Source organism: Pristis pectinata, chromosome 7 (genome assembly GCF_009764475.1).
Source record: "Pristis pectinata isolate sPriPec2 chromosome 7, sPriPec2.1.pri, whole genome shotgun sequence".
Classification (NCBI taxonomy): domain Eukaryota; kingdom Metazoa; phylum Chordata; class Chondrichthyes; order Rhinopristiformes; family Pristidae; genus Pristis; species Pristis pectinata.
Window position 1 is genome coordinate 72568331 of NC_067411.1, and position 25272 is coordinate 72593602.

At 41.9% G+C, this 25272-nt stretch overlaps 1 protein-coding gene across 1 annotated transcript in view; it reads left to right on the forward strand.

The window, feature by feature from the left end:
- The window catches only part of LOC127572340 (fructose-1,6-bisphosphatase isozyme 2-like), a 46381-nt gene that overhangs the window by 10965 nt on the left and 10144 nt on the right, over window positions 1-25272 (forward strand). Inside the window, exons 4-5 of the mRNA XM_052019482.1 lie at window positions 10086-10226; window positions 15719-15856. Coding sequence (XP_051875442.1) covers window positions 10086-10226; window positions 15719-15856 — 279 coding nt within the window. The remainder of the gene's footprint in view (window positions 1-10085; window positions 10227-15718; window positions 15857-25272) is intronic.

Genomic DNA, 25272 nt, shown 5'->3' on the forward strand with positions numbered 1-25272 from the left:
GAAACAACCTGCTCGAGTGCTGTAACAACCCTGATTCTAACTTTCATGGTTTGACTGTTACTTCAGCTTTCCTAGTTCGAACACATATTTAGATTTTCACCATGCAATCTATTTTGTGGACTAAGGTTTTGGCACCTACAAGTCTGCTGGCATTTTGAATTCATTGGACATTTGCAAACATTGAAGGGTTGGTGCCCTTACCTCAGTTTTTAGGCTGCATGAAAATGTGCTTCACTTTATCTTGTGAAAAATCAGTGTTTTTGTAAACAGTTTCACATTGTTCTGGGGCCATTATGATTCGATGACTTATCTGGAATGGCATTTTCGGTGCAAATTATCACAGGATATGTCAAGATTGAAATGTTTTCAAGAAGTCCAGGTAAAATAAACAGCCTATTTTCCCCCTCCATAGGCAGAAAACTAAGTCAATATAAAAGGATAAATCATAAGAGGACTGAAGCTGTTTGGTTTGTTTCTCCTCCTAAGCCGTTTGCTAATAAAGTAGAAAACACATCCATAATCCATCATATTTCAAGCTTTTTAATTATTTATACACAAACATGTTTTAGGAGCACTCTGCACCACCCACCCCCCCCACCCCCCCAAGCCTGTTCTACTATTTAATAGGATCATAACTGGTCTGACTGTAACATCAACTCCACAATCCTGTTTACCCATTGTAATCATCATCACTTATCAGCTGTCTACATCTGCCTAAAAAAAATGCACTGGCTCTGCTTCCACTATCCTCTGAGCAAGAGAATTCCAGAGACTCTTGAAACTCTGAGAGAGAAGTATCTCACCCCATCTCACTCAAATTTGTGACCCCTAGTTTTAGATTCCCCCACAAGAGGAATCAGCCTTGTCAAGATCCCTCAGGGTCTTGTATGTTTCAATCAAGTCACATCTCACTCTTCTAAATTCTCATGGATTCGAGCCCAAACTGTCCAGTATTTCCTCATAGGACAACCTACTCATTGCAGGTATTAATCTGGAAACCTTTTCTGACCTTCTTCCAACATATTAACATCCATAAGGAGAACAATACTGTCCATACTACTCCAGATGTGGTGTCGTTCACCAAGAGAAATGATGAATTTTGGATAAATTATATTCAGGGACACAAGAGATTCTGCAGATGCTGGAATCTGGAGCAATACACACAAAATGCTGGAGGAACTCAGCAGGTCAGGCAGCATCTATGGAGGGAAATAAACAGTCGACATTTCAGGTCGAGTCCCTTCATCACAACTGAATTATATTTAAATGTTATTATTAAGTTACAGTTAGATAAAGTGACGCTAAGGCTTGTTTTGTTTTGGATGAGATAATCAGTCCAAGTTACTTCTTCTGAGCACTGCTGGAAAGTATTTGGGTGTCAGATCATGTTTAAAGTGACCACCAGATGGTGCTCTAGAGCTTTATTGAAACATTCAGTTGCTCTAGATTAATATTCTGCGACTAAGACCCAGGCTGGGAGCCTTTTTGCTCAGAGCACACATCAGAAATATGGACATACAATGAGTTGTACATCCATCGTAAAATTGCCTTTACCATCTGTGTGCTACCAAAGTATAAAATATTTTGAACGTATAATTTGGTGGCCACGAATAAAATCTGGAAACAGATTGATCTTGGTGCATGTCAATCAGATATGATTACTCTGGTGACTGAAGTTTAATCAAATGTGGAACTGAGAAGTCCCAATGAATCTTTTTATGAATGCAGTTGTAAGTAAAGCACTGGAGCTGCCTAATGGTAGTAATGTTACGTGCATAAATAACTGAAAGCATGGTAGTGTAGCGGTTAGTGTAACACCATTACAGTGCCAGCGACCTGGGTTCAATTCCCGCAGCTGTCTGTAAGGAGTTCATATGTTCTCCCCGTGTGTCTGCGTGGGTTTCCTCCGAGTGCTCCAGTTTCCTCCCACATTCCAAAGACGGAAAGGTTAGGAGCCGTGGGTATGCCATGTTGGCGCCGGAAGAGTGACCACACTTGCGGGCTGCCCCCCAGCACATTCTCAGTAATGCAACAAGACACATTTCACTGTGTGTTTCGACGTACTTGTGACTAATAAAGATCTTATCTTACATATTAGTGCATTTACATACAACTGCCTGTGACTTGATGCTGTTTCTCATGACTTTGTAAACCTGTATAAGACTGAACATGACTGAGAATGTCAAAATGAGACACCTTTAAGGGGAGTAATGTTAATTTATGGCTTTTGGTGATCCTTTGTACAAAACTGCAATAGAAATCAAAGAAGAGATGGCAGCACAATGGTTATGTTACCAGACTTGTAACCTACACCTTGTGGTTATGTTTTCAGATTAGTAACCTATAGGTGTGTTGTTACTGTATTAATAATCTGAAACCTATACTTAGGTTGCCAGACTTGTAACCACACAGTCTGTGGTTGTTACTGCAGTAACAATCTATAAACCTGGACTTCAATCTAGAGGCCCGAAGCTAGTCCACCTTGGCAGCTGTGAAATTTAAATTCAATTAATAATCTGGAATTTTAAAAAAATTGGAGCATTAATTACAAAACTGTTGGTCTCACAACCAATGGATCATCATGAATGATGATAGACAATTAAACAGCTAACAGTAGAACATCCCCATCTAAAACGTGGCAGGGTCCAACATTTGAGTACTAAAAATAAGGCAGAAACATTTATAAGTATGTTCAGCCAGAAGTGCTGAGTGGGTGATCCATCTTAGCTTCCTCCTGAGATCCCACCGTCACAGAACCCAGTCTTGAATCAATTCCATCCAGTCAAAGTGATGGCAAGAAAAGCTGAGAGTAGTGGATACCACACAGGCTATGGGACCAGACAACACAAGATAAAATATTCATTTATTAGTCACATATACATCGAAACACACAGTAAAATACGTCGTCTTTTTGTGTTACCGACATAGCATGCCCATAACTCCTAACCTGTACGTCTGTATGTCCGATGTCAATCGGAAACAGAATTATCATCACTGATATATGTTGTGAAATTTGTTGTTTTACGGCAGCAGTACAGTGCAAGACATAAGAATTACTGCAAGTTACAAAAATAAATAAATAGTGCAAAAGAGGAATAACGAGGTAGTGTTCATGGACCGTTCAACAATCTGATGGCGGAAGGGAAGAAACTGTTCCTGAAATGTTGAGTGTGGTTCTTCAGGCTCCTGTGACTCCTCCCTGATGGTAGCAACGTGAAACAGGCATGTCCCAGGTGGTGACGGTCCTTAATGATGGATGCCGTCTTCTTGAGGAACTGCCTCTTGAAAATGCACAATTGTTGGGGTGACCAGCTGAGGTCGCCTGATAAAATGGGTACAGCCCTGAGACTTTCTGCTTTTGCCTGGTGAATGTTTTCATTCACTAAGGCATTGAGGAAACTCGAGTGGCAGGTTGATCAGGGTTTGTTCTGAACATTCTGTCTATAATTATCACCTCCTTTACTTATCAGATTCCAGCACTCGTAGCCCTTTGTGTTCCTCCTTATCTCCCTTCCAGCAGTCTCCCCCTTCATACTCCCCTCCCCCACCTCACTCCATCAACCTCCCATTTTTTTCTCTCTGTCTGCCTCCATCTATCATTCACCTGCCACTGTGTTCCCAACCACCCCGCTCCCCTCCCCTCCGCTACCTGCCTGTCAACTTTCACCCCTCCTCAGTCCACTAATCACCTCAGACTCCCATCTCCTCACCCCTTCTCCCCTTTACACTGGCTATCTCCTCCCTCCACTTTCAGTCTTGATGCAGGGCTTTGACTCGAATCGTTGACAGTTCTTTTCATCCCACAGATGCTGCTCGACCTGCTGAGTTCATCTAACAGATTGTTTGTTGCTCCAGATTCCAGCATCTGCAGTGTCTTGTATCTGTCCATAATTACAGTGGGCACTCATCCATTTCAAACATCCCCTCTTGTAAAGATCACGCAGGGAAAACTCACTCACAAAAGGAAAACTGAGGTGTTGTTGGAAGGCTGAAGAAAGACTTTATGCAAATAGTTTTTGTCCGTCTTGATCAGATTAAATAAAACCCTTGTGTTCTTAGCCTCTCAGTGTATGTACAAAAGTAAATTATTGTTAATCAGATTTCAGAAAAGCACTTTCATTTTTAAATACAATTAGAAAATGTGTGCCCTGCCTTTGCATGTCTCCAACAACTCCCATTACTGTTTATAAATGTACAGCCAGCGTGTGACTAATCCATGTAGTCAACTAAGATCTCCAGTCTATGCGGAGTTATTTATGTTTTCATACTGCTTTGTTAGTGCCATCATTTCCAGAAACACAAGTCTCATGTTGGCAGCAATCCAAAAATAAACAACTTTTAAACTGGCCTTATAACTGGCCTCTGCTCATCCAGAGTGATATTAACCCCACTGTGGTCACAAAACTCAAGCAGGAACATTCTGAACAGTTTTTCTCCCACATAATATTCACCAGGCCTGAAAAATCTCCTTTTCTTACGCATGCAGGAATATGTGCTGGGGTGGGGGGATGGCAATCAATTGGTTTGCTATGATAAACACAATGATGCTGGACGAACTCAGCAGGCTAGGCAGCATCCGCGGAGAAAAGCAGGAGGTCAACGTTTCAGGTCAGGACCCTTCTTCAGGACTGAAGAACCGAGTCCTGTAGAAGGGTCCTGACCAGAAATGTTGACCGCCTGCTTTTCTCCATAGATGCTGCCTGGCCTGCTGAGTTCCTCCAGCATCATAGTGTTTTTCGTCTAGATTCCAGCATCTGCAGTCCTGTGTTTCTCTAATTGTTTTGCCATGCCCATTAGAGACTGCTATGATAGGAAAGAGCAAAAAATAAACTGTTGGAGGAACTCAGTGGGTCGAGAAGCATCTGTCGGGGGGAAATAATTGTCAAGGTATTGGGTTGAGACCCTGCATCTGCAGACTCTTGTGTCTCTTTATAGGAAGTAAACCTCTTTTGCTGCAATTCTTCAGCTGGCAGCAGCCCCTCCATCCCTATACTGCTCACTGTTGGCAGTACCCCTCAGGCAAAACCACGTCAGGTAAAAGCACAAGTCTTGCAAGAGCTGCTGCTGCTTCACTGGATATCCCAACCATTTCCCCTGCACAGAGTCTGCAAACTCCCTGTACCTGGCCCAAAACTGTACCGAGAACATGTCAATCACATTAACAAGATGACCTGCTGCAATCACACCAGATCACTTTCTCAGTGCAGCCTGAAGCCCAGAATAACCAGTCACATATTTGTTCAGTTATTACTAAGCTTTGATTTAAATTTTGTTGTGACTTTTTCCCCCCCTATTAGCTCCTACATAATGAACCAAAATCAGTAAGTATAAAGTAAATTTCATCAAGCAACAGAAATGACTGTTAATAAGAAACATTTGGGCACTAAGCTCCTGTGACTGTTTTCTTCTGGCATGTGGCAGTAGCCTGTATTGAACTAGCTCAGACTGAGAGTTCAGAGTTTGTGCGAGCTTGGGGTTTAGCACAGAACAATGAATGTAAACAAGTGTATTTACATATTTCCCATCAGTTGCATAAGTTCCACATGTTTGCAGAGAAATAAACCAAGTATTGCCTTCAAAAACTAAAAATAAGCCTGTCTTTTCTGGAAATCAATTGCAATGGATAAAACTAAAACTAACTTTTTGCCTGTGAGAATGCGTTGCCCATTGCCCACGATGGTGCCTTCCTCTGAGCACTGCTGCACTAGTTAATCTTTTACTTTATTCCTTTCCTTACTAATTTTTGCATTATAGTTTTGCATAATGACCTATACCCCACTTCAGGGTCCCAGCAGTTGCTCCTTCCCAAAGTTTTCTCTTCATGCAGCAGTAAGGTGTGCGCTAATAAAATATTTGCAATGGATATATGTGCAGCATGTGATGATGAGGTGTACACAGCAGGCAGTCACAATCAATCAGCGTATTTATCCAATGAGTAATTCTAGTCTAGAAGAAGCATTTCACTCAGTTGGGGTGGATGTTTTGCCCTAAAGCCAAACCAGGTGTCTCCTGACAAGGCCTTTCTACAAGGCACCAGTAAGGAGAATGATGGAATATTCTTTACTTGCCTAGTTGAGTGTAGCTCCAACAACTCTCAGGAGGCTCCACACCACCCAGGACTAAGCAATCCACTTGACTGGCAACACATCAACCACTGTTAACATTCATTTTCTGCACTGTGCGCTCTGACTGCAGGCTTTACTGTCTACAAAATACACTGCAGTTACTCTCCCAGGTTATTCTGACAGCAACGCCCACACCAAGAATCTCTATGACCAGAAAGGACAAGGGTTACGTTACCCCCTGCAGGTCACTCTCCAAGTTGTATATCATCCTTAGAAATCTATTGCCAGTCCTTCATCATTACTGGGTCTCAATCCTGCATCTCCCTACCCAATACCATCATGGGAGAATATTCACTAGGAGGACAGTGGCGGTTCAAGAAGGCAGCTCACCATCAACTTCTCAAGGGCAGTTAGTGATGATCAGTAAGTATTGGCCAAAATGCATTCTATGCACGTTTTGAACAGAAGGGGATTGGAATGTCACCACCCACCCCAACAGCCTCCAATGCACCTGAACCCACAGTCACTGTTGCAGACGTAAGATCAGTCTTCCAGAGATTGAAGCCGCGGAAAGCACCTGGCCTGGATGGTGTCCCTGGTCGTGTCCTTAGATCCTGTGCAGATCAGCTGGCGGGGCTGTTTACAGACATTTTTAACCTCTCCCTGCTTCAATACGAGGTCCCTACCTGCTTTAAGACCACTGTCATCCCAGTCCCTAAGAAAAACAAGATGATGTGCCTTAATAACTACCGCCCGGTGGCTCTGACATCCACCATCATGAAGTGCTTTGAGAGGCTGGTCATGGCACACATTAACTTCAGCCTCCTAGACAACCTCGACCCACTGCAATTCACCTACTGCCGAAACAGGTCTACAGCGGATGCCATATCCCTGGAGCATCGTCTTCACTGTACCTCAGTACATGTGACAATAATAAACCAATTTACCTTGCTTGCCACTCATCTCTGGAGCATCTGGACAGTAAAGACACCTATGTTAGACTATTGTTTATTGACTACAGCTCCACCTTCAATACTATAATTCCAAGCAAACTCATCACCAAACTCCGAGACCTGGGACTCAACACCTCCCTTTGCAACTGGATCCTTGACTTCCTTACCAACAGGCCGCAATCAGTAGGGATAGGTAGCAACACCTGCACCATGATTATTCTCAACACTGGTACCCCACAAGGCTGCATCCTCAGCCCCCTACTCTACTCCCTATACACTCATGACTGTGACCAGATTTTGTTCTGCCTCCATTTACAAGTTTGCAGATGACACCACCGTAGTGGGCATTATCTCAAATAATGATGAGTCAGAGTACAGGAAGGAGGTAGAGAGTCCAGTGACATGGTGTCATGACAACAACCTCTCCCTCAACGTCAGCAAAACAAAAGGGCTGGTCATTGACTTCAGGAAGGGGGACAGTGCACATGCTCCTGTTTGCATCAACGGTGCTGAGGTCAAGAGGGTTGAGAGCTTTAAGTTCCTAGGAGTGAACATCACCAATAGCCTGTCCTGGTCCAACCACAGATGCCACGGCCAAGAAAGCTCACCAGTGCCTCCACTTCCTCAGGAGGCTGAAAATTGTCATGTCCCCTTTGACCATGACCAACTTTTATCAACGCACCATAGAAAGCATCCTATCCAGGTGCATCATACTTGGTATGGCAACTGCTCTGCCTGTGACTGCGAGAAACTGCAGAGAGTTGTGGACACAGCTCAGCACATCATGGAAACCAGCCTTTCCCCTACCTCACGGACCCTGTCTACACTTCTTGCTGCCTCGCTAAAGCAGCCAGCATAATCAAAGACCCCACCCACCCAGGACACTCTCTCTTCTCCCCTCTCCCATTGGGCGAAGTTACAAAAGCCTGAAAGCATGCACCACCAGGCTCAAGGACAGCTATCCCTCTTTATAAGAATATTGAATGGTTCCCTAGTATGATAAGATGGACTCTTGACCTCACAATCCACCTCGTTATGACCTTGAACCTTATTGTCTCCCTGCATGGAGCTTTCTCTGTAGCTGTAACACTTTATTTTGCATTCTGTTTTTGTTTTGCCCTGTACTACCTCAATGCACTGTGCAATGAATTGATCTGTATGAACAGTATGCAAGGCAAGTTTTTCACTGTACCTCAGTACGTGACAATAATAAACCAATCTACCTTGCTTGCCAGCAATGCCCAGATCATGAAAATTAATAAAGAGAGAATTACTAAATTGAGGTATTTCTCACTTGAAGAAATCCCTGTCCCTTTCTCTATTTACAAACATCAGAAGCCTGATCTCACAGTTTCTACCTCATTCATATGCTGCTTTACTGGTAAGTTGTCAGAGCCATGAAAGAGCTCTCCTTGTGGCAGTCACATAATGGCTCCATGGAGAAGGAAAACAGAAAGGAAGGAGTGGAGGCAAAGAAGGATGGTGGAAATCGGGGCGAGGGAAGTGTTTAGAGCCACAATGTTGCTTAATAAAGCTTCTCATATTTTGGAGCAGCCCCAACATCAAGTCGTAACTACAATGGTCTTGGTTAGTGCAGCCTGTTTACAAACAGTCAGCACTTTAAGTCAATGCATGATTCCCACTTCTCTGTATGACGTACTCCTTCCTTAACTACAAGTGAACAATGACAGTCATAGGTCACAAGTTTTTGATCCAATTTCTGTCAATAGGTCAGAAGCATGGGTTGCATTCATGACTTTATTACATGTACAAAATACAGTGGGGAAATGATCCATGTGTTATGGTAAATCACAAATGGAAGTGCTTGGTCCAATTTTCTGATGGGCAGGACTTGGGCATAAACTCTTCAAAGCATATATAAAAGGTTTTTAATATGCGATTTACACATAAAAGTGCAAATGTGTTATTTTACTAGCCGGTTTTTGCTTTACATGCTACTTCTTAAGGAAGATTTTTGCTTTGGGTTGAGTTAACTGACCTCATTTTTGTTGACATCAGCACTTTCTGTTTGGAAAGGAAAAAATTTCCTGGGGGTTCCTGCTGCTTGGAAACACTTGCTTTTAAGAGCACTTCTGTGAACATCAGTGCAAACAGGATTGGGCTGTGAAAGCTTTAATATCCGTGTTCAATTAGTTCACTAATGAGAATTGTATGGAAGTAGTAACCTCAAATTGGTGATGGACCTCAACATTTATAAAATTGCAGATAAGATTTCTTTATTAGTCACATGTACATCGAAACATACAGTGAAATGCATCTTTTGCGTAGAGTGTTCTGGGGGCAGCCCACAAGTGTTGCCACACTTCCAGTGCCAACATAGCATGCCCACAACTTCCTAACCTGTACGTTTTTTTTGGAATGTGGGAGGAAACCGGAACACCCAGAGGAAACCCATGCAGACACAGGGAGAATGTGTAAACCAAGAACTTCTCCACCGTCTCCTCACCATGGCCTGGTATAGGATAGCAATAAACAGGTGAAGGAAATATGCAAACTTCCCAAAGTGCAGGGGGATGTTTATTTGCCCTTAATTTTCATGTTGCTCAGAACTGTAAAACTTAATAAGTAATTTTCTCCCTGATAAATGATTGTAAAGCGATTGTTTGGAGTATAGAACCTGCTCAGCTCAACAATAAGACACCTTTGAAGCATCTTTGGGCAGATAACATGACATGTATTTCAGGAAAAGCACCTTTGATCCTTCTACTGCCATCCATAACCACCTTTGCTTCATTGTGAGTGACGATGGGTAAATATTACACCAATGCAAATGAAGCAGAACCAGAGGAAGGTGAGAGCCAGAAATTAAAATTACAATTCTGAATCTCTTTACTAATAGCTAACATCACCATCAAAACAACAGAAGTACTCTTAACACAGGAAACAAAAAGACATGATGCTTGAGTAAGAATTATTAGTCACAACTAATTAGTCACTGCACCTCATTGTTTGTGTTTCCGAAACAATTACACATACATTCAGTATAACAGATACAACTGTTTAATGGTAATAGCAGGATAACAGATCATTTCTTTCACTTTGGCAGGATTCCACTGAGTCTCTTACTGAGCGTGATGCTCTTGAACCAGGACGGAACATGGTGGCTGCTGGATATGCACTCTATGGCAGTGCTACTCTAGTAGCACTCTCCACGGGACAAGGTGTCAACTTCTTCATGTTAGACCCAGTATGTAGCTGACAAAATTATCGCCATTTCTGATCTAATACGCAGCCTAAATGTTTGTGCAATAGAATGTTTGGAAATGCACCATTAAAACATCGTTGCTTTTGTTGTGTACTGAGAAATTAGAGGGATGAGTTGAGGGGGGTAAATAAAATGGAATATAAATTGCTGGTGAAGTTAGCAATTCAGGTTGTGTCATTATCACCAAATGCTCGTTTCCACAGAAGGAGGTGGACAGATGACATAAGCAATCTTCTGCCAAAGATGGTTGAAACTTGGAATGCACTAGAATAAGTTATCAATCCTCACTGAGATGCACTGGCACTGTGTTTAAACATAGTTCTACGTTTGCCATCCTCCTTGTGTCTCCTAATGTTTATACAATGACTCAAAGCCCAAATCTCATATTCATTTCAAATTATTGCAAAACTACTTATAGTACAGTCATTACTCAAGTATTTTGCATGTCTATCCCCTCCCCATTCCTCACCTGCATGGAAAAGTAGTCTTACAAAACTCATTGCAAAAGCTCAAACCTGAACAATGGCTGTCTGACAAAGTTCCAGAGAATGCCAAGTGTGCATGAAATGGTATCACAGTAAGACATTAACATCTTTGAAAGAAAAGCTGGTCAAAAACATAGAAGTAAATACTAAATATGCACACAGCTGCTTTTGCATTTAGCACACCCTGAACATGGTGTGTTTGCCTAACGCTTGCACAGAAAACCACAAAGGGCATTCTGACACTACAAACTGCTTATCACCTCCTTTTTCTTGACACATGGACAGTCGTTTCAACCTGAGTCGCAGTGATAAGAGTTACTAATATCATTTTTTTTAAAAAAACAAAGTCCAATAATTATAATTTGCAAAGTCTTGATAATCATTAGTTAGGTAAATTGCAATGTTGAGTGGGTCAGAAATTTGTATTTAGTCAGGGGAAGGGTTGTAACAGTTGGAGGAAGGAAGTCTGAGGGACAGTGGGAAAGGGTCAGGTGGCAGCAGGGGCACCGAAGAAGAGATTCAGGAATGGGAAGATCAAGGGGTCAATGACTGTATGTGGAGGAAGAAGGGAGGGGACTGGGTAAGGGTATCTGTGCTTGATCCCATCTGTGCATGTATATACATGCATGAGTGCCTACATGTGTGCCCTGTGAGGTGTGAGTGCAGCAGAGCGTGATCTATAGTCATCCTGGATCCAATGTGGTAACTGTTGTGTAGTGACTACCCCTCATTAACAGAAATCACACACAAGCAACTTCCAGTTCACAATATGAAGTCCAGAATCTGAAATGTCAGGACCCTCATGAGCAGTTCCAACAGCAACAGACTTGAACAACACTCTACTATCATAGCTTGGGATCTGATAGTGTTGAGTGAGCAGGAAATGACTCAACGAACAAGATGGCATATGCTCCACTTTTTGGAAAAGCAACTCTGTCATCATGGGGTGGGTTCTGCTGTCAAGAAATAGTATGTTTAAATTCTTACCCATGCCTCTTGTGGGATAACTGAATGCCTCATGACCCTTGAGCTTACTCTAACATAGAAGCAGCGTGCTAAAGTCATCAGTACATTTGACCAGCTGTGGAAACTGCTGATGTGGCTAAGAAAGACTTCTACCCTGACTTTAAAGAAACCTTGGCTTGCATCCCAGAGGGAGGTAAACTTCCACTCTTGGGCAACTTCAATGGCTGGGTTGAAGAAGAATGGTCAGCACAGAGGGAGTAGGGAAAGCTCGTTCCAACAGAGTCCTTCTCCTGACAAAACGCTTAGAGCACAGTCTCGTCATAACCAATACTGTTCACCGAAGAATCAAGGTCAAGACCTCATGGCAACAGCCCCAGTTTGAGCAGTGGCACCTGATTAACAGAAGAACATAAGAAATAAGAGGAGTTTCTAGTTTAACTAGTTCAGCACAACACTGTGGGCCATAGGGCCTGTTTCTGTGCTATACTGTCCTATGTTCTATGAATAGGCCACTTGGATCATGGCCAACCTTCCAGGTAATATTTTCCTGTACTATTCCCATATCCCTTGATTCTTTCAATATCCACAAATCTATTGATTTCTGTTTTTCATAGAACATAGACATAGAACATTACAGCACAGTACAGGCACTTCTGCCCACAATGTTGTGCCGACATTTTACCCTGCTCTAAGATCTATCTAACCCTTCCCTCCCACATAGCCCCCCCATTTTTCAATCATTCATGTAACTCTCGAAGAGTCTCTTAAATATCCCTGATGTATCTGCCCCCACAACCTCTGCCAGCTGTGCATTCCACACACCCACCACTCTGTGTAAAAAAAAACAAAAACTTACCCCTGACATCCCCCTTATATCTTCCTCCAATCACCTGAAAATTATGTCCCCTTGTTTTAGCCATTGTTGCCCTGGGAAAAAGTCTGACTGTCCACTCAATCTATGCCTCTTCTCATCTTGTACACCTCTATCATGTCACATCTCATCCTCCTTCGCTCCAAAGAGAAAGGCTCTAGCTCACTCAACCTGTCCTCATAAGACATGCTCTCCAATCCAGGCAGCATCCTGGTAACTTAGTGAATTTAGTGACCGAGTCTCCACAACCCTCCAAGATAGAGAAGTACAAAGAGTCACCAACATCCGAGTTAAGAAATCTCTCATCTCAGTTCTAAATGGCTTATTCCTTAATTGGAGTTTGCTCCCCCTGATTCTAGACTTCTCAGTCAGGAGAAAGCTAACTGTCAAATATGGCAAGATTATATCTTAAATCAAGCACTTGATCACAGGGATGTTTGCATCATCCACGAGAAACTTGTACACTGACTACAGCCTGATCTCCATCAGTTTGGCCCCAATATAATGGTGACAATAAAAACTTTGCTACCAGAAAATCAATATTTCTCAGAGATTGCCTCATAGATAACCCACCAACTAACAGGAGCCACAAAGTGTTCACAATGCCTGGAATGCTCTGAATTCCACCATAGTTATTACCTGTGAAGAAACTCTTGGCTCGTCTAACAAATACCAGGAATGATTTGATGAGAATGTCCAGGAGCTAATGCAAATGCCAGACTTTGCTGGATTGGAACCTTTGCTACTCAAGAGGATAGAATCAGTTGTACAGGCACCTGAAGGCAGAAATCCAACAGAAAAACAATGATCTAAAGTACAGATGGTAGGTAGAAAGAGCACAGGAGATCCAGAAACTTGCTGGTAACCCATGATATAGACAGTTCTTCAGTGCTACCAAGGCCATCTATGGCCATAACACCAAAAGGATGATTCAATGAGAGTCAAGAACAGTGGTGAAATCATTACCCACAGAGACAAAGTCAGAAGACACAAGAAACTCTGCAGATGCTGGAAATCTGGAGCAACACACACAAAATACTGGAGGAGCACAGCAGGTCAGGCAGCATCTATGGAGGGAAATGAACAGTTGATGTTTTGGGCTGAGATCCTTCATCAGGTCTCGGCCCAAAATGTCAACTGATCATTTCCCTCCAGAGACACAGTCAGGGCCTGTTAAAGGAAAACTTTAAAGAATTACTCAATGATCATTTCTGTCCTTGGTATAAATCCCCTTGATTCCATCCACAGCAAACTATCCAGGCCAGCCTCAATGCTGTCTCTGACTGACCAAAAGCTGAAAAGGACATACCAGCTCAAATGCAAGATGGCATCTTCATTGAAGTTTTTATACTTGGCGTGGAGGGCTTCAATCAAAAATTCACATTCTCTATTCCCATGTGTGGAAAGAGGATGACATGCCAAAAGCCTCAGAAACACCGTAATTGTTGTCATCTTCAAGAAAGGAGATACATCCACTTGCAATAAATACAAGAGATCTCCCTGCAGTCTGTCACAGAGAAAGTCATTGTTGCGATCTTCCTCAACCACCTCCTCCCAGTAGATGAAGAGATGCTTTCCAAATTACAGTGCGTATTCCACAATGTACATGTTCTTCACCATGTGGCAGTTCCAAGAGAAATGCAAGGAACAACATCAACTCTCGTGCTTGGCTTTTTCCGAATGCACAAAAGGCTTTGATGCCATCAATTGGGAGGAGCATCCTCTTCGAATGTGGCTGCATAAAGACATTTACTGCCATCTCACGGCTGCTTCATGTTCACATCCAAGCTATGATCTTAAGTAACGGGCCCACACAGACCCAACCTCAGCGCAAGGCTGCACCAACACCCCACACTTTTCTCAATCTTTCTTGCCACAATGCTACACCTCATCTTCAACAACTTTCTGCTGCAGTGGAGATAATATACAGGGCAAATGGGAAACTGTTCAACCTATCAATCCAGGACCAACCTCACCCCAACTTCAGTCATCAAGCTACAGTGTCAGATGATACTCAAGTTGGTACACAGTGTGAGTTTAAGCCCCAGGTCATGGTTGATTTGTGCACTGAAGCACATGAGAAAATGTGCCCTACAATTAACATTCACAATAAAATGTTCTCCACAAACCTGCCTGTATAACACTGCTTTCCAATGAAAAGACTGCACCACTTCTGATAACTCAGGAGCCAAATCCTCAGCCAAGGTAGACACTGATGATGAACTTCACCATTACCTTCAGTGCACCATCTGAGTAAAAGAGTGACTGAAGACCAAGACTTCAAAACTAGCACAAAGCTCAAGGTCTATGGGGAGCATTGATCCCATCCTACAGGATACTTCTGAGATAAGGACTACCTACCACAGGCATCTCATAGCATTAGAGAGATACCACCAATGCAGTTTCCACAAAATCACTTGCTAGATAAGAGAGCTAATATCTGTGTATTTTTCCCAGGCAAACGTACCCAGCAATGAGGCCCTGTAAAGCTCAGTTGGTTCTGATTGTCCGGCCAATTTATTTGCATGTCTGACATCAGACTCCGAAAACTGATATTCTAGTCCAGGTCCCTTCACAGTAAGAGATTATCAGGTGGACAGAGGAAAGATTCAAGGATGTTCTCGAAAGTGTGACATCCTCATCAATTCATGGAGATCCCTGTCTCACGAGTGCTTAAGATGGAGAAGGAACACTTGGGATGCCATTGAGAACTTTCAGTCCATTGTTGGGGGCCCAGCGTAAATAGCAGGAGTGCAGTACATCCCAAAATTTCCACCAGTTTATCCCATCAGGTACCTCCTGTCCCACCTGTGGCAGTCTGTGCCTCCTGCATTAGCATTTTTTACCCACCTCAGAACTGGAGGGGAAACAAGATCTAAGAAGGAGAAGATTGTGAGAGTATCAAAGGAGTAGAATTTATGGGAACTAAGTACGACTGCTGGCTGATACCCACAAGCATTTAATTGCTAGGATCATAGATAATTTTCTCCCCAGTCTGTTTCAGATTAATTGCAGTTATTTTAATACAAATGAACAACAATGACCTCTATTGTAGTAATTACTGCAACAATCAGTGCTAAACCCTGGATTATAATTCTAATCCTAAATTTTGTATTGCTTGATTACTCTAATAATTCTCTTTCCTCTTTCAGTCTATAGGCGAATTTATTCTTGTGGAACAGAATGTAAAAATAAAGAAGAAAGGAAGTATATACAGTCTAAATGAGGGCTATGCCAAATACTTTGATCCCGCACTCACAGAATACATCCAGAAGAAAAAATTTCCTGAGGTATGGACATTAATACAATAAAAGGAAACACCACTAATCTTTTTGAAATTCAGATGTAATGGATTCAAGTAACTTCCATTAAGATACAAAAATGGGTAAAGAATCTCTCTCAAAACTTTGAAAGCATCCTCGTTTTTGATTTTTTCTTTTTTTTTTGTAAGGTAATGTGTTTACTGAAATGAGAGCTATTGATGGAATTAGAGGAAATGAAACAAATTATTTCAAGCATCCAAAACCTGTTGAGGTGTAATGTGCAATAGATTGAGGTCCTTACTACTCCAAAGGAAGAAAACTGTTTTACTGCTTAATACATAGCTTGGTACATCAAGAGAACATATTGGAAATATGGATACACATCTCACATTGCTCTTTCTAGGATAAATACTGGTAGTCTGCAAAAAAATAACCCCATGGTGCCAAACGTCATCCTGGAAAGTCATATCTTATTTTGTATAGGGCTTTTTCCAATCAAACTCGAAGCCAATATCTAAGCCAGTACTGCATGCTCAATTGACAAATTATTATTTCAATGGAAATACTCCAACCAATGTCACCAATACCCTATGTGTTGCTCCTACAGGGTCAGATATGATGCTGTCCATCTGTTCCCCACCTCCTTCCCTTTATTCCATGGTCTATTGTCCTCTCCTACCGTATTCCTTCTCCTTCAGCCCTTTGCCTCTTCTATCACCTCTCAGCTTCTTATATCACTCCCTTTCATCCCCCCCCCCCCCCCATCTTCCCCCTCTCACCTGGACTCAACTATCACCTGCCAGCTTGTTCTCCTCCCTCTCCCCCAATCTTCTTAGTCTGGCTTCTGCCCTTTTCCTTTCCAGTCCTGATATTTAAGATATTTATTTATTAGTTATATGTACATCCAAACAGAGTGAAATGCATCTTTTTGCGTTACTGAGAATGTGCTGGGGGCAGCCTGCAAGTGTCGCCACTCTTCTGGCACCATCATAGCATGTCCACAGCTCCTAACCTGTACATCTTTGGAAAGTGGGAGGAAACCCACACAGACACATGGGGAGAATGTAGAAACTCCTTACAGACAGCGGCGGGAATTGAACCCGGGTCGCTGGCGCTGTAATAGCATCATGCTGACCACTACACTACCGTGCCACCCACGAGTTGACCTGAAAAGTCAACTGTTTATTTCCCTCCACAGATGCTGCCTGACCTGCTGAGTTCCTCCGGCATTTTGCATGTGTCGCTCCAGATTCCAGCATCTGCAGAATCACTTGCATCTCCATTAAAGACAATACTATTTTTTTATGTGGAGAGGCACAATGGCAGAGCTGCTGCCTCACAGCAGCAGAAATCTGGGTTCAGTCCCGACCTCTGGTGCTGTCTGTGTGGAGTTTGCATGTTCTCCCTGTGATGGCATGTGTTTCCTCCAGGTTTCCTTCCACATTCCAAATATGTGCAGTTATTGGTCATGGTAAATTGCCTCTACTATGTAGGGAATGGTAGAATCTGGGGTGAGTTGATGAGAATATGATGTTAGTGTATAATTAGTGCAAATGAATGGTTGATGGCCAGTGCAGACTCAGTGGGCCAAGGGGCATGTTTCCATGCTGTATCTCTTTGTGATTCTTATGATTCTATTATAAGAGAGCAAATGATTTGCAGGGAATGTATTGGTATTGAAGATCTTGTGAGTAATCTAATGACTCACTGCATATCAAAATTGATTTATCTTTTGTCATCTCAGAACATCCCAATGTACATTGGAACAAACTTTTTCCAAGTGTATTACTGCCATAGTGTGGGAAACATCCTTAATCCCAAGCAACTGTCCAAAAAGACAGGGAACATGGCAGTCCATCTAATGGCAGCACAGTGCCAAGATCCCATAATCTGTTTGTCAACTTCATTGCTCTAGGTATCATTTAAGTAGTAAGCATCATTAAAAAAAACTGAAAGAAGTCTGCTGCTCTTTTCCTGGTTGTACTTCAGGATCTTACATCCATCCAGGAGGAATGTTTTTGGCTTGACATCACATTCTAAACTAGTGCTGCAACACTGACTCAGTGCTGTGCTAAAAAGGCAGCCTTGTATATGTACTCAGATGTCTGCACTGGGTCTTGAACCCATGACAAGAATGTTACCACTGAGGTAAACCCCAACACATAAAAGTTGACCTACCTGTATAAGAAAGTTGCTTTGATCCTTTGAGTTATGGGCTTTCAGGCTTCTGTTACAAAACTCATTCTGGCTTTCAAATGATTAAAGTGTTATCTAAAGTGACCCAAGAATATTAACAGGAAAGAATCCTGGTCTACTAACTATCAATTCCACCATACTGTGCAAAAATATACACAAGTTCCTTTTAACCGTACATATGCACAAGTATTGCACATGTAGTCTTGGCCTTTGACCTGAGAAAGCATGGTAGTTCTTGTACAAATGAATTTTATAAAAGGACTGATGAGAACGAATGAAAGCTCAGAGCTGGTCAAAGAGGAAATTTCACATTATAAATAATATTTTCATCACTGGGCTGGATGGTGCTGGCACCTCCTAAAGTCATATCACTCAAACTTATGTCCTGCTGGCCTGAAGACTCCTGGAGTGCAGTGGTGAGAAACCCAATAGTCAAGTCCCACTTCAAAACTTCCCCAACAGTTTTGACAACCAGCAAAACCCTGTCCCCAGCTTAGCAAGCAGTCAAAACTGCCAGTTTTTAAATATCTCTGACATTTGGAAATAGTTTAATATTATTAACAATGGAATACTAATTTTTTCAAATATTAATATTAAAAATAAACTAAAACTTGAAGCACTTTTGAATAATTTAGAACATGAAACAAAACACAAATAATTTAACAAAATAAATTTTGGGATGTTGCTGTTTGAGGGAGTAGTGGGGCCCAAAACAATAGTGAGGTAATAGTGAATAGAGTTCTTTAAGTAGATTAGTGACAATAGCTCGTGCTAGATGTGGTGAATATGTTGGCAAGCTCATCATAAAGAGAAATATGAGATCTCTCAGGTATTTGCCCCTCAAAGTGAAGATACTCCTGAGGGCAAACAATATCATTGGGGTCCTGGAAAGGGACACAGAACAGAGAACTGGGGCTATACACAAAAGGAGGAAGGTAATATTGTCCCTGGTGCTAGAGCTGGGGACAAATGCATTGTTGGGTAGTCTACTGGTGTTGCAAATTACAGACAAGGACATTGTATAAACCTTGAAGGGACCATGTGAATACAGAGCATTTGGGGGATTTTTAAGAACAATTTTGGCATATGCTCGCAGAAACCAGAGGAAAGGATTGATGAATATATGATCACACTGACAAAATGGTGCAATTACCATACTTTTTTAGTTGAGGCACTGTGGAATGATTTAGGTTGTGGGCTGATAAATGAGTGAAAGCTATTTGATGTACAGGGTTTTACTTTTGAGGAAGCATGCAGGATAGCTGCCAGTATGGAGATGGAGGTGGAAGATGTTGGAGTTTTGCTGGGGATGCAATTCTGAATGCAGGAAACAACCCCACAGGTATGATAATGGCAGCATGGTTTTCCTCTTCTTGCCAAATACATTAGAAGTGGGTTTGGCAGGAAACCAACAGATCATGAGTGGAAAAGATGGGAAGCCTGCATGTTATCTGAATGGGAAGACTGCAAGTCCCTGAAGAACGTAACCACCATCAATGACAATAAGAGGAATATGTCATAGGGTAGGGGTAAAGGAAAGTAGGAGGAGGGGGAATGGGTTTGCTTCCCTTGGAGCCAGCAGGACCTGATGGGTTGAATGGCCTGCTGTGTACAGTCTATTTATTCAAATTGTGTAATCAGCTTCCTTCAGCTCCAGAGATGAGAGAGCTCCCTACAGAGTCAACTGACACTTTATACTCATTTATTCCAAGCAATGGCCTAATCCCATTGTCTTTATTTTGTACCAACTTGCAAATAAACTTTAAAAGCACAGGCAGACCATTAATTTAGCTTATTGTTTACAGAACAGTCTGATCTTTGAACAGTCTGAACATGCAACTAGTTTGTTTGGGGCTGTTGACTGATGTTACTCAACATTCACGAGTTGTTTTACTGGTTACTCTCCAGATTAGATACAGTTCTGAATGTTTTTCAGTTCACAAGCAAAACCAGTCTTATGACAGATATTTTTGCTCTCACCAATTCTCTTCAGAGGACCTTGACTTCTTGCCTGAACTATGATATCAGAAGTGTAGGTTAACCTCCAGTACCTTACCTATGCAGCGGATGTTCGTTTGTGGCCCTTAGCAAAGCTCATCAGTAGGTTATGTGTCTATGGTGGGCATCAACGATGAACCTGATCCTTGACTTAACAAAGGTCAATGTTTCATGGTGGAGGAATCCTAAGCAACCTTATGATATCTTTATTTGGAGCAGTTTACCTTTCAGATTTCCTTATAATGTAGAAAGCAGCCACTCAGCCCATTGACTCTTTACCAGCTGTCAGAGCAATCCCATTTCCCCACTTTTTCCCTATTCTCCCCCCCCCCCCAAAAAGGTATCTACTAACAATCCTTCTGATGCCCCCAGTCATTTACTGTAGGAATAATCTAGGAGCTAATTAACCCAAAAGCCAGCATGGCTTTGGGATGTGGCAGGAAAGTGGAGCATCCGGGGAAGACCATGCAATCACAGGAAGGACATGTAAACTCCACACAGACAGTACCAGAGGTTAGAATTGAACCTCTTGTTTGAGCTGTGAGATAACTGCACTCCTGCAGCACCACTGCACTAATTGCAAATAGTTAAAGTGGCTTTACTGCCACCCTGCTAGAGATCAGCACAGACTTTTTTTTGTCAGTTCTCATATAAAACAATACCTTTGAAGGCACCAAGCAGGACAACCAAGAAAATTAGAGAATGCTTTGAAATTAGTTTGCTAGGCCACAAAGGGCTTGGCAAGGATTGAACTATAAAATAGAGGAACTGGGTCAGTTTTGCATTAGCTAAAGTTTGGGTTGGGTGGAAATTGAAAGACCAATGGTATTCAATGGCTTAGATTTTCAGCTACCATCTGGAAGAAGAATGAACATTATCCAGTAATGTTCTAAAAGTGGAGGAGCATACATGACATAACATTCCTGATTGAAGGAGGTATTCAAAGAGTATTCAAAAGGATTTAAAGATTAAAAAAATAAACAATTAAATACCCTAAAATCCTAACAAAACATTAAAATAGATAAAAACAAAATAACTCAAACATTTGCCTGCACTTGCCTTTATCTACAGGGTCAATGACTTAATTAAAATGAATGGAGTCACTGTCTATATGCTAACCCTTCCTGGTGTAAAGCTTAGGCCCAAACAGCTGGAAGCCAAAGGTTCTTCTTGGAACTGCCAGCTTCAGTCAGCTCGATTCAGCCCAGTATACTGTGGATCAGCTTTACAATGATATTATTGTAGAATCTAATCTGACTAAGGAACACATTCTATAACAAAATAATATTGAGCTTTTCTTGTAAGGAGACTAATACGAGTCTCTCCAACTTGCCTACTCTCAGCAGTCAGACTGCTGGGCAACTTCATAGTAAATCAATGATTATACATTAGTCCAGCATCTTTGAAAGGGGCAATGGGATCACAGGTTTATCCCACAAATTATATCTTCTGTTGATTGACAAAAAGTATACTATGTGTGGTGAAATAGAAACACATTTACAAAGAACAAACTTATGACATTGCAACTCACAGCCCACAAAAGAAATTCTCTCTCATGTATCAACATTTACAGCAAAGTAGGAGGAGCAGGCAGAGAGAACACCATAATGAGGGAAAGATGGAGACATCTGTGAATGATTTCAAAGAAATGAGAGTCTTAGATTTTGGTTTTAGTGCAGATGGAAAAACAGAAATTGATCAAGATAAATAAAATTGCACTAATATTGTGGAAATATTAAAATAATTAAAATTAGTGTTAGATAACAAGAAAATCCTAGCATGCCTCAGGCCAGCTCAGGAAATGGCTTCTCACTTGTATAAGAAGTCAAATAATAGGTTTGTTAATGAGCAGAATTACTGATATAAGCAAGCAGTAAGAAGATATTGAAATTGGTTCTATAACAGTGTAGAATCAGATCACTAAATTGCTTGCAGCTGCACCTAGCTCACTATAACTGTTCAGGAAGGGTGGTGGAAATCCCACTTAAATACATAAAATGTATTTCCATCACATTTCTAGTGAAGTAATGACAATAGAATAGAAGCATGTCTAATGAAATTCCTGGCCCAAATCTTTATAAAATACTGGTCAGATCTAGCAGACCAAATTTTGTCACCGAAGTTTAGGAATGCCTGGGAGCTGGTGCAGGAGAAATTTTTTTTAGAATTAGTAAAAAGGATTAAAGGCTTCAGATGGCTGGTGAAATTACAAAAATTAGTCTCATCTTTCCTTAGAACAGAGAATATTAAGGGGAGATTTGATAGAACCATAGAAAACTACAGCACAGAAAACAGGCCATTTGGCCCTTCTAGTCTGTGCCGAAACATTATTCTGCTAGTCCTATTTACCTGCCCCCAGCCCATACCCCTCCAGACCTCTCTCATCCATGTATCTATCCAATTTACTCTTAAAAGTTAAGAGCAAGCCCGCATTTACCACATCAGATGGCAGCCCATTCCACACTCCCACCACTCTGAGTGAAGAAGTTCCCTCTAATGTTCCCCCTAAACCTTTCCCCTTTCACCCTAAAGCCATGTCCTCTCATACTTATCTCTCCTTATCTAGGTGGAAAGAGCCTACTTGCATTAACCCTGTCTGTGCCCCTCATCATTTTATAAACCTCTATCATATCTCCCCTCATTCTTCTCCACTCCAAGGAATAAAGTCTTAACATGCTCAATCTTTCCTTATAACTCAACTCCTGAAGACCCAGCAACATTCTTATAAATCTCCTCTGCACTCTTTCAATCTTACTGACATCCTTCCTGTAGTTCGGTGACCAGAACTGCACACAATATTCTAAATTTGGTCTCACCAATGACTTATACAACCTCACCAAAACATTCCAACTCCTATACTCAATACCTTGATTTATAAATGCCAGGATGCCAAAGTTTTTTTTAAAACAACCCTGTCTACCTGTGACTCTACTTTCAAGGAATTATGTATCTGAACTCCCAGATCCCTTTGTTCCTCCACACTCCTCAGTGCCCTACCATTTACTGTGTATGTCCTCCCTTGATTTGTCCTCCCAAAATGCAACACCTCATGCTTGTCTGCATTAAATTCCATCTGCCATTTTCTGGACCATTTTCCCATTTGGTCCAGATCCCCCTGCAAGCTTTGAAAGCCTTCCTCACTGTCCACTACACCTCCAATCTTAGTGTCATCTGCAAACTTACTAATCCAATTTACCACATTATCGTCTAGATCATTGATATATACAACAAACAACAATGGCCCCAACACAGATCCCTGAGGCACACCACTAGTCACAGGCCTCCAATCTGAGAAACAACCATCCACAACCACACTCTGTCTTCTCCCACTCAGCCGATTTCGAATCCAGTTTACAACCTTTCCATGGATACCCATTGACTGAACCTTCTGAACTAATCTCCCATGTGGGACCTTGTGAAAGGCCTTACTAAAGTCCACGTAGAAAACATCCACAGCCTTACCTTCATCTACTTTCTTAGTGACCTCCTCAAAAAACTCCACAAGATTCGTTAAACACAATCTACCACGCACAAAGCCATGCTGACTATCCTTAATCAACCCTTGGCTGTCCAAATACTTATATGTCCTATCTCTCACAACACCTTCCAATAATTTACCCACTACTGATGTCAGGCTCACTGGCCTGTAATTACCCGTTTTACTCTTTGAGCCTTTCTTAAACAATGGAACAACGTGAGCTATCCTCCAGTCCTCTGGCACCGCACCCGTGGCTAAGGACATTTTAAATATATCTGCCAGGGCCCCTGCAATTTCTACACTAGTCTCTCTCAAGGTCTGAGGAAATATCTTGTCAGGCCCTGGGGATTTATCTACCTTTATTCACTGTAAAGCATCAAGTACCTCCTTTTTAATCTCTATATGTTCCATGACACTAGTGTTTATTTCCCTTCCTTCCATATCCACAATGCTAGTTTCCTGAGTAAATACTGATGCAAAAAAAACTGTTAAGACCTCCCCCATCTCCTGAGGCTCCACGCATATACGACCACTCTGATCTTCTAGGGGACCAATTCTGTCTCTTACTATCCTTTTGCTCTTAATATACCTGTAGAAACCCTTTGGGTTTACCTTCACATTATCTGCCAAAGCAGCCTCACGTCTTCTTTTTGCCTTCCTGATTTCCTTTTTTAGTATTTTCTTACATTTCCTATACTCTTCAAGTACCTCATCCGTTCCTAGTAGCCTATACCTGCTATACACCTCTCTTTTTCTTAACCAGCTCACCAATATCCTTTGAAAACCAAGGTTCCCTATGCTCGTTACCCTTGCCTTTAATCCTGACAGGAACATATAAACTCTGCACTCTCAAAATTTCATCTTTGAAGTCTTTCCATTTACTGAGCACATCCTTGCCAGAAAATAACTTAGCCCAATCCACCCTACCTAGATCCTTTCTCATTTCCACAAAATTGGCCTTTCTCCAATTTAGAACCTCCACTCGAGGACCAGACCTTTCCTTATCCATAATTATCTTGAAACTAATTGCATTATGGTCACTGGACCCAAAATGCTCACCTACACATACTTGTCACCTGACCTGCCTGGTTCCCTAATAAGAGATCAAGTATTGCATTCTCTCTCATTGTTACCTCTATATATTGATTTAGAAAACTTTCCTGAACACATTTGACAAATTCCAAGCCATTCAACCCTTTTGCAGTGTGGGAGTCCCAGTCAATATTTGGAAAGTTAAAATCCCTTACTGTTACAACTTTCTGTTTCTTACATCAGTCTGCTATCTCCCTACAGACTTGTTCCTCCAATTCTCTCTGACTATTGGGCGGTCTATAATACAACCATATTAGTGTGGCCACACCTTTCCTGTTCCTCAGCTCCACCCATATGGCCTCTGTAGACGAGCCCTCCGGGCTGTCCTGTCTACACACAGCTGTGATCTGTTCCCTGACCAGTAATGCCACTCCTCCCCCTTTCATCCCTCCCCCTCTATCACGTCTGAAACAACAGAAGCCTGGAACATTAAGCTGCCAGTCCTGTCCCTCCTGCAACCAAGTCTCACTAATAGCAATAACATAGTAATCCCACATGCCAATCCACACCCTAAACTCATCCACTTTACCTACGATACTCCTTGCATTGAAATAGATGCACCTGAGAACATTACTATCATGTACAAACCTTTGATTTCTGTCCATACCTGCAGACCTCGTACGATCATTTTCCTCCTCACTTTCTTCTCTAACACTCTGGTTCCCCTCCCCCTGCAAAT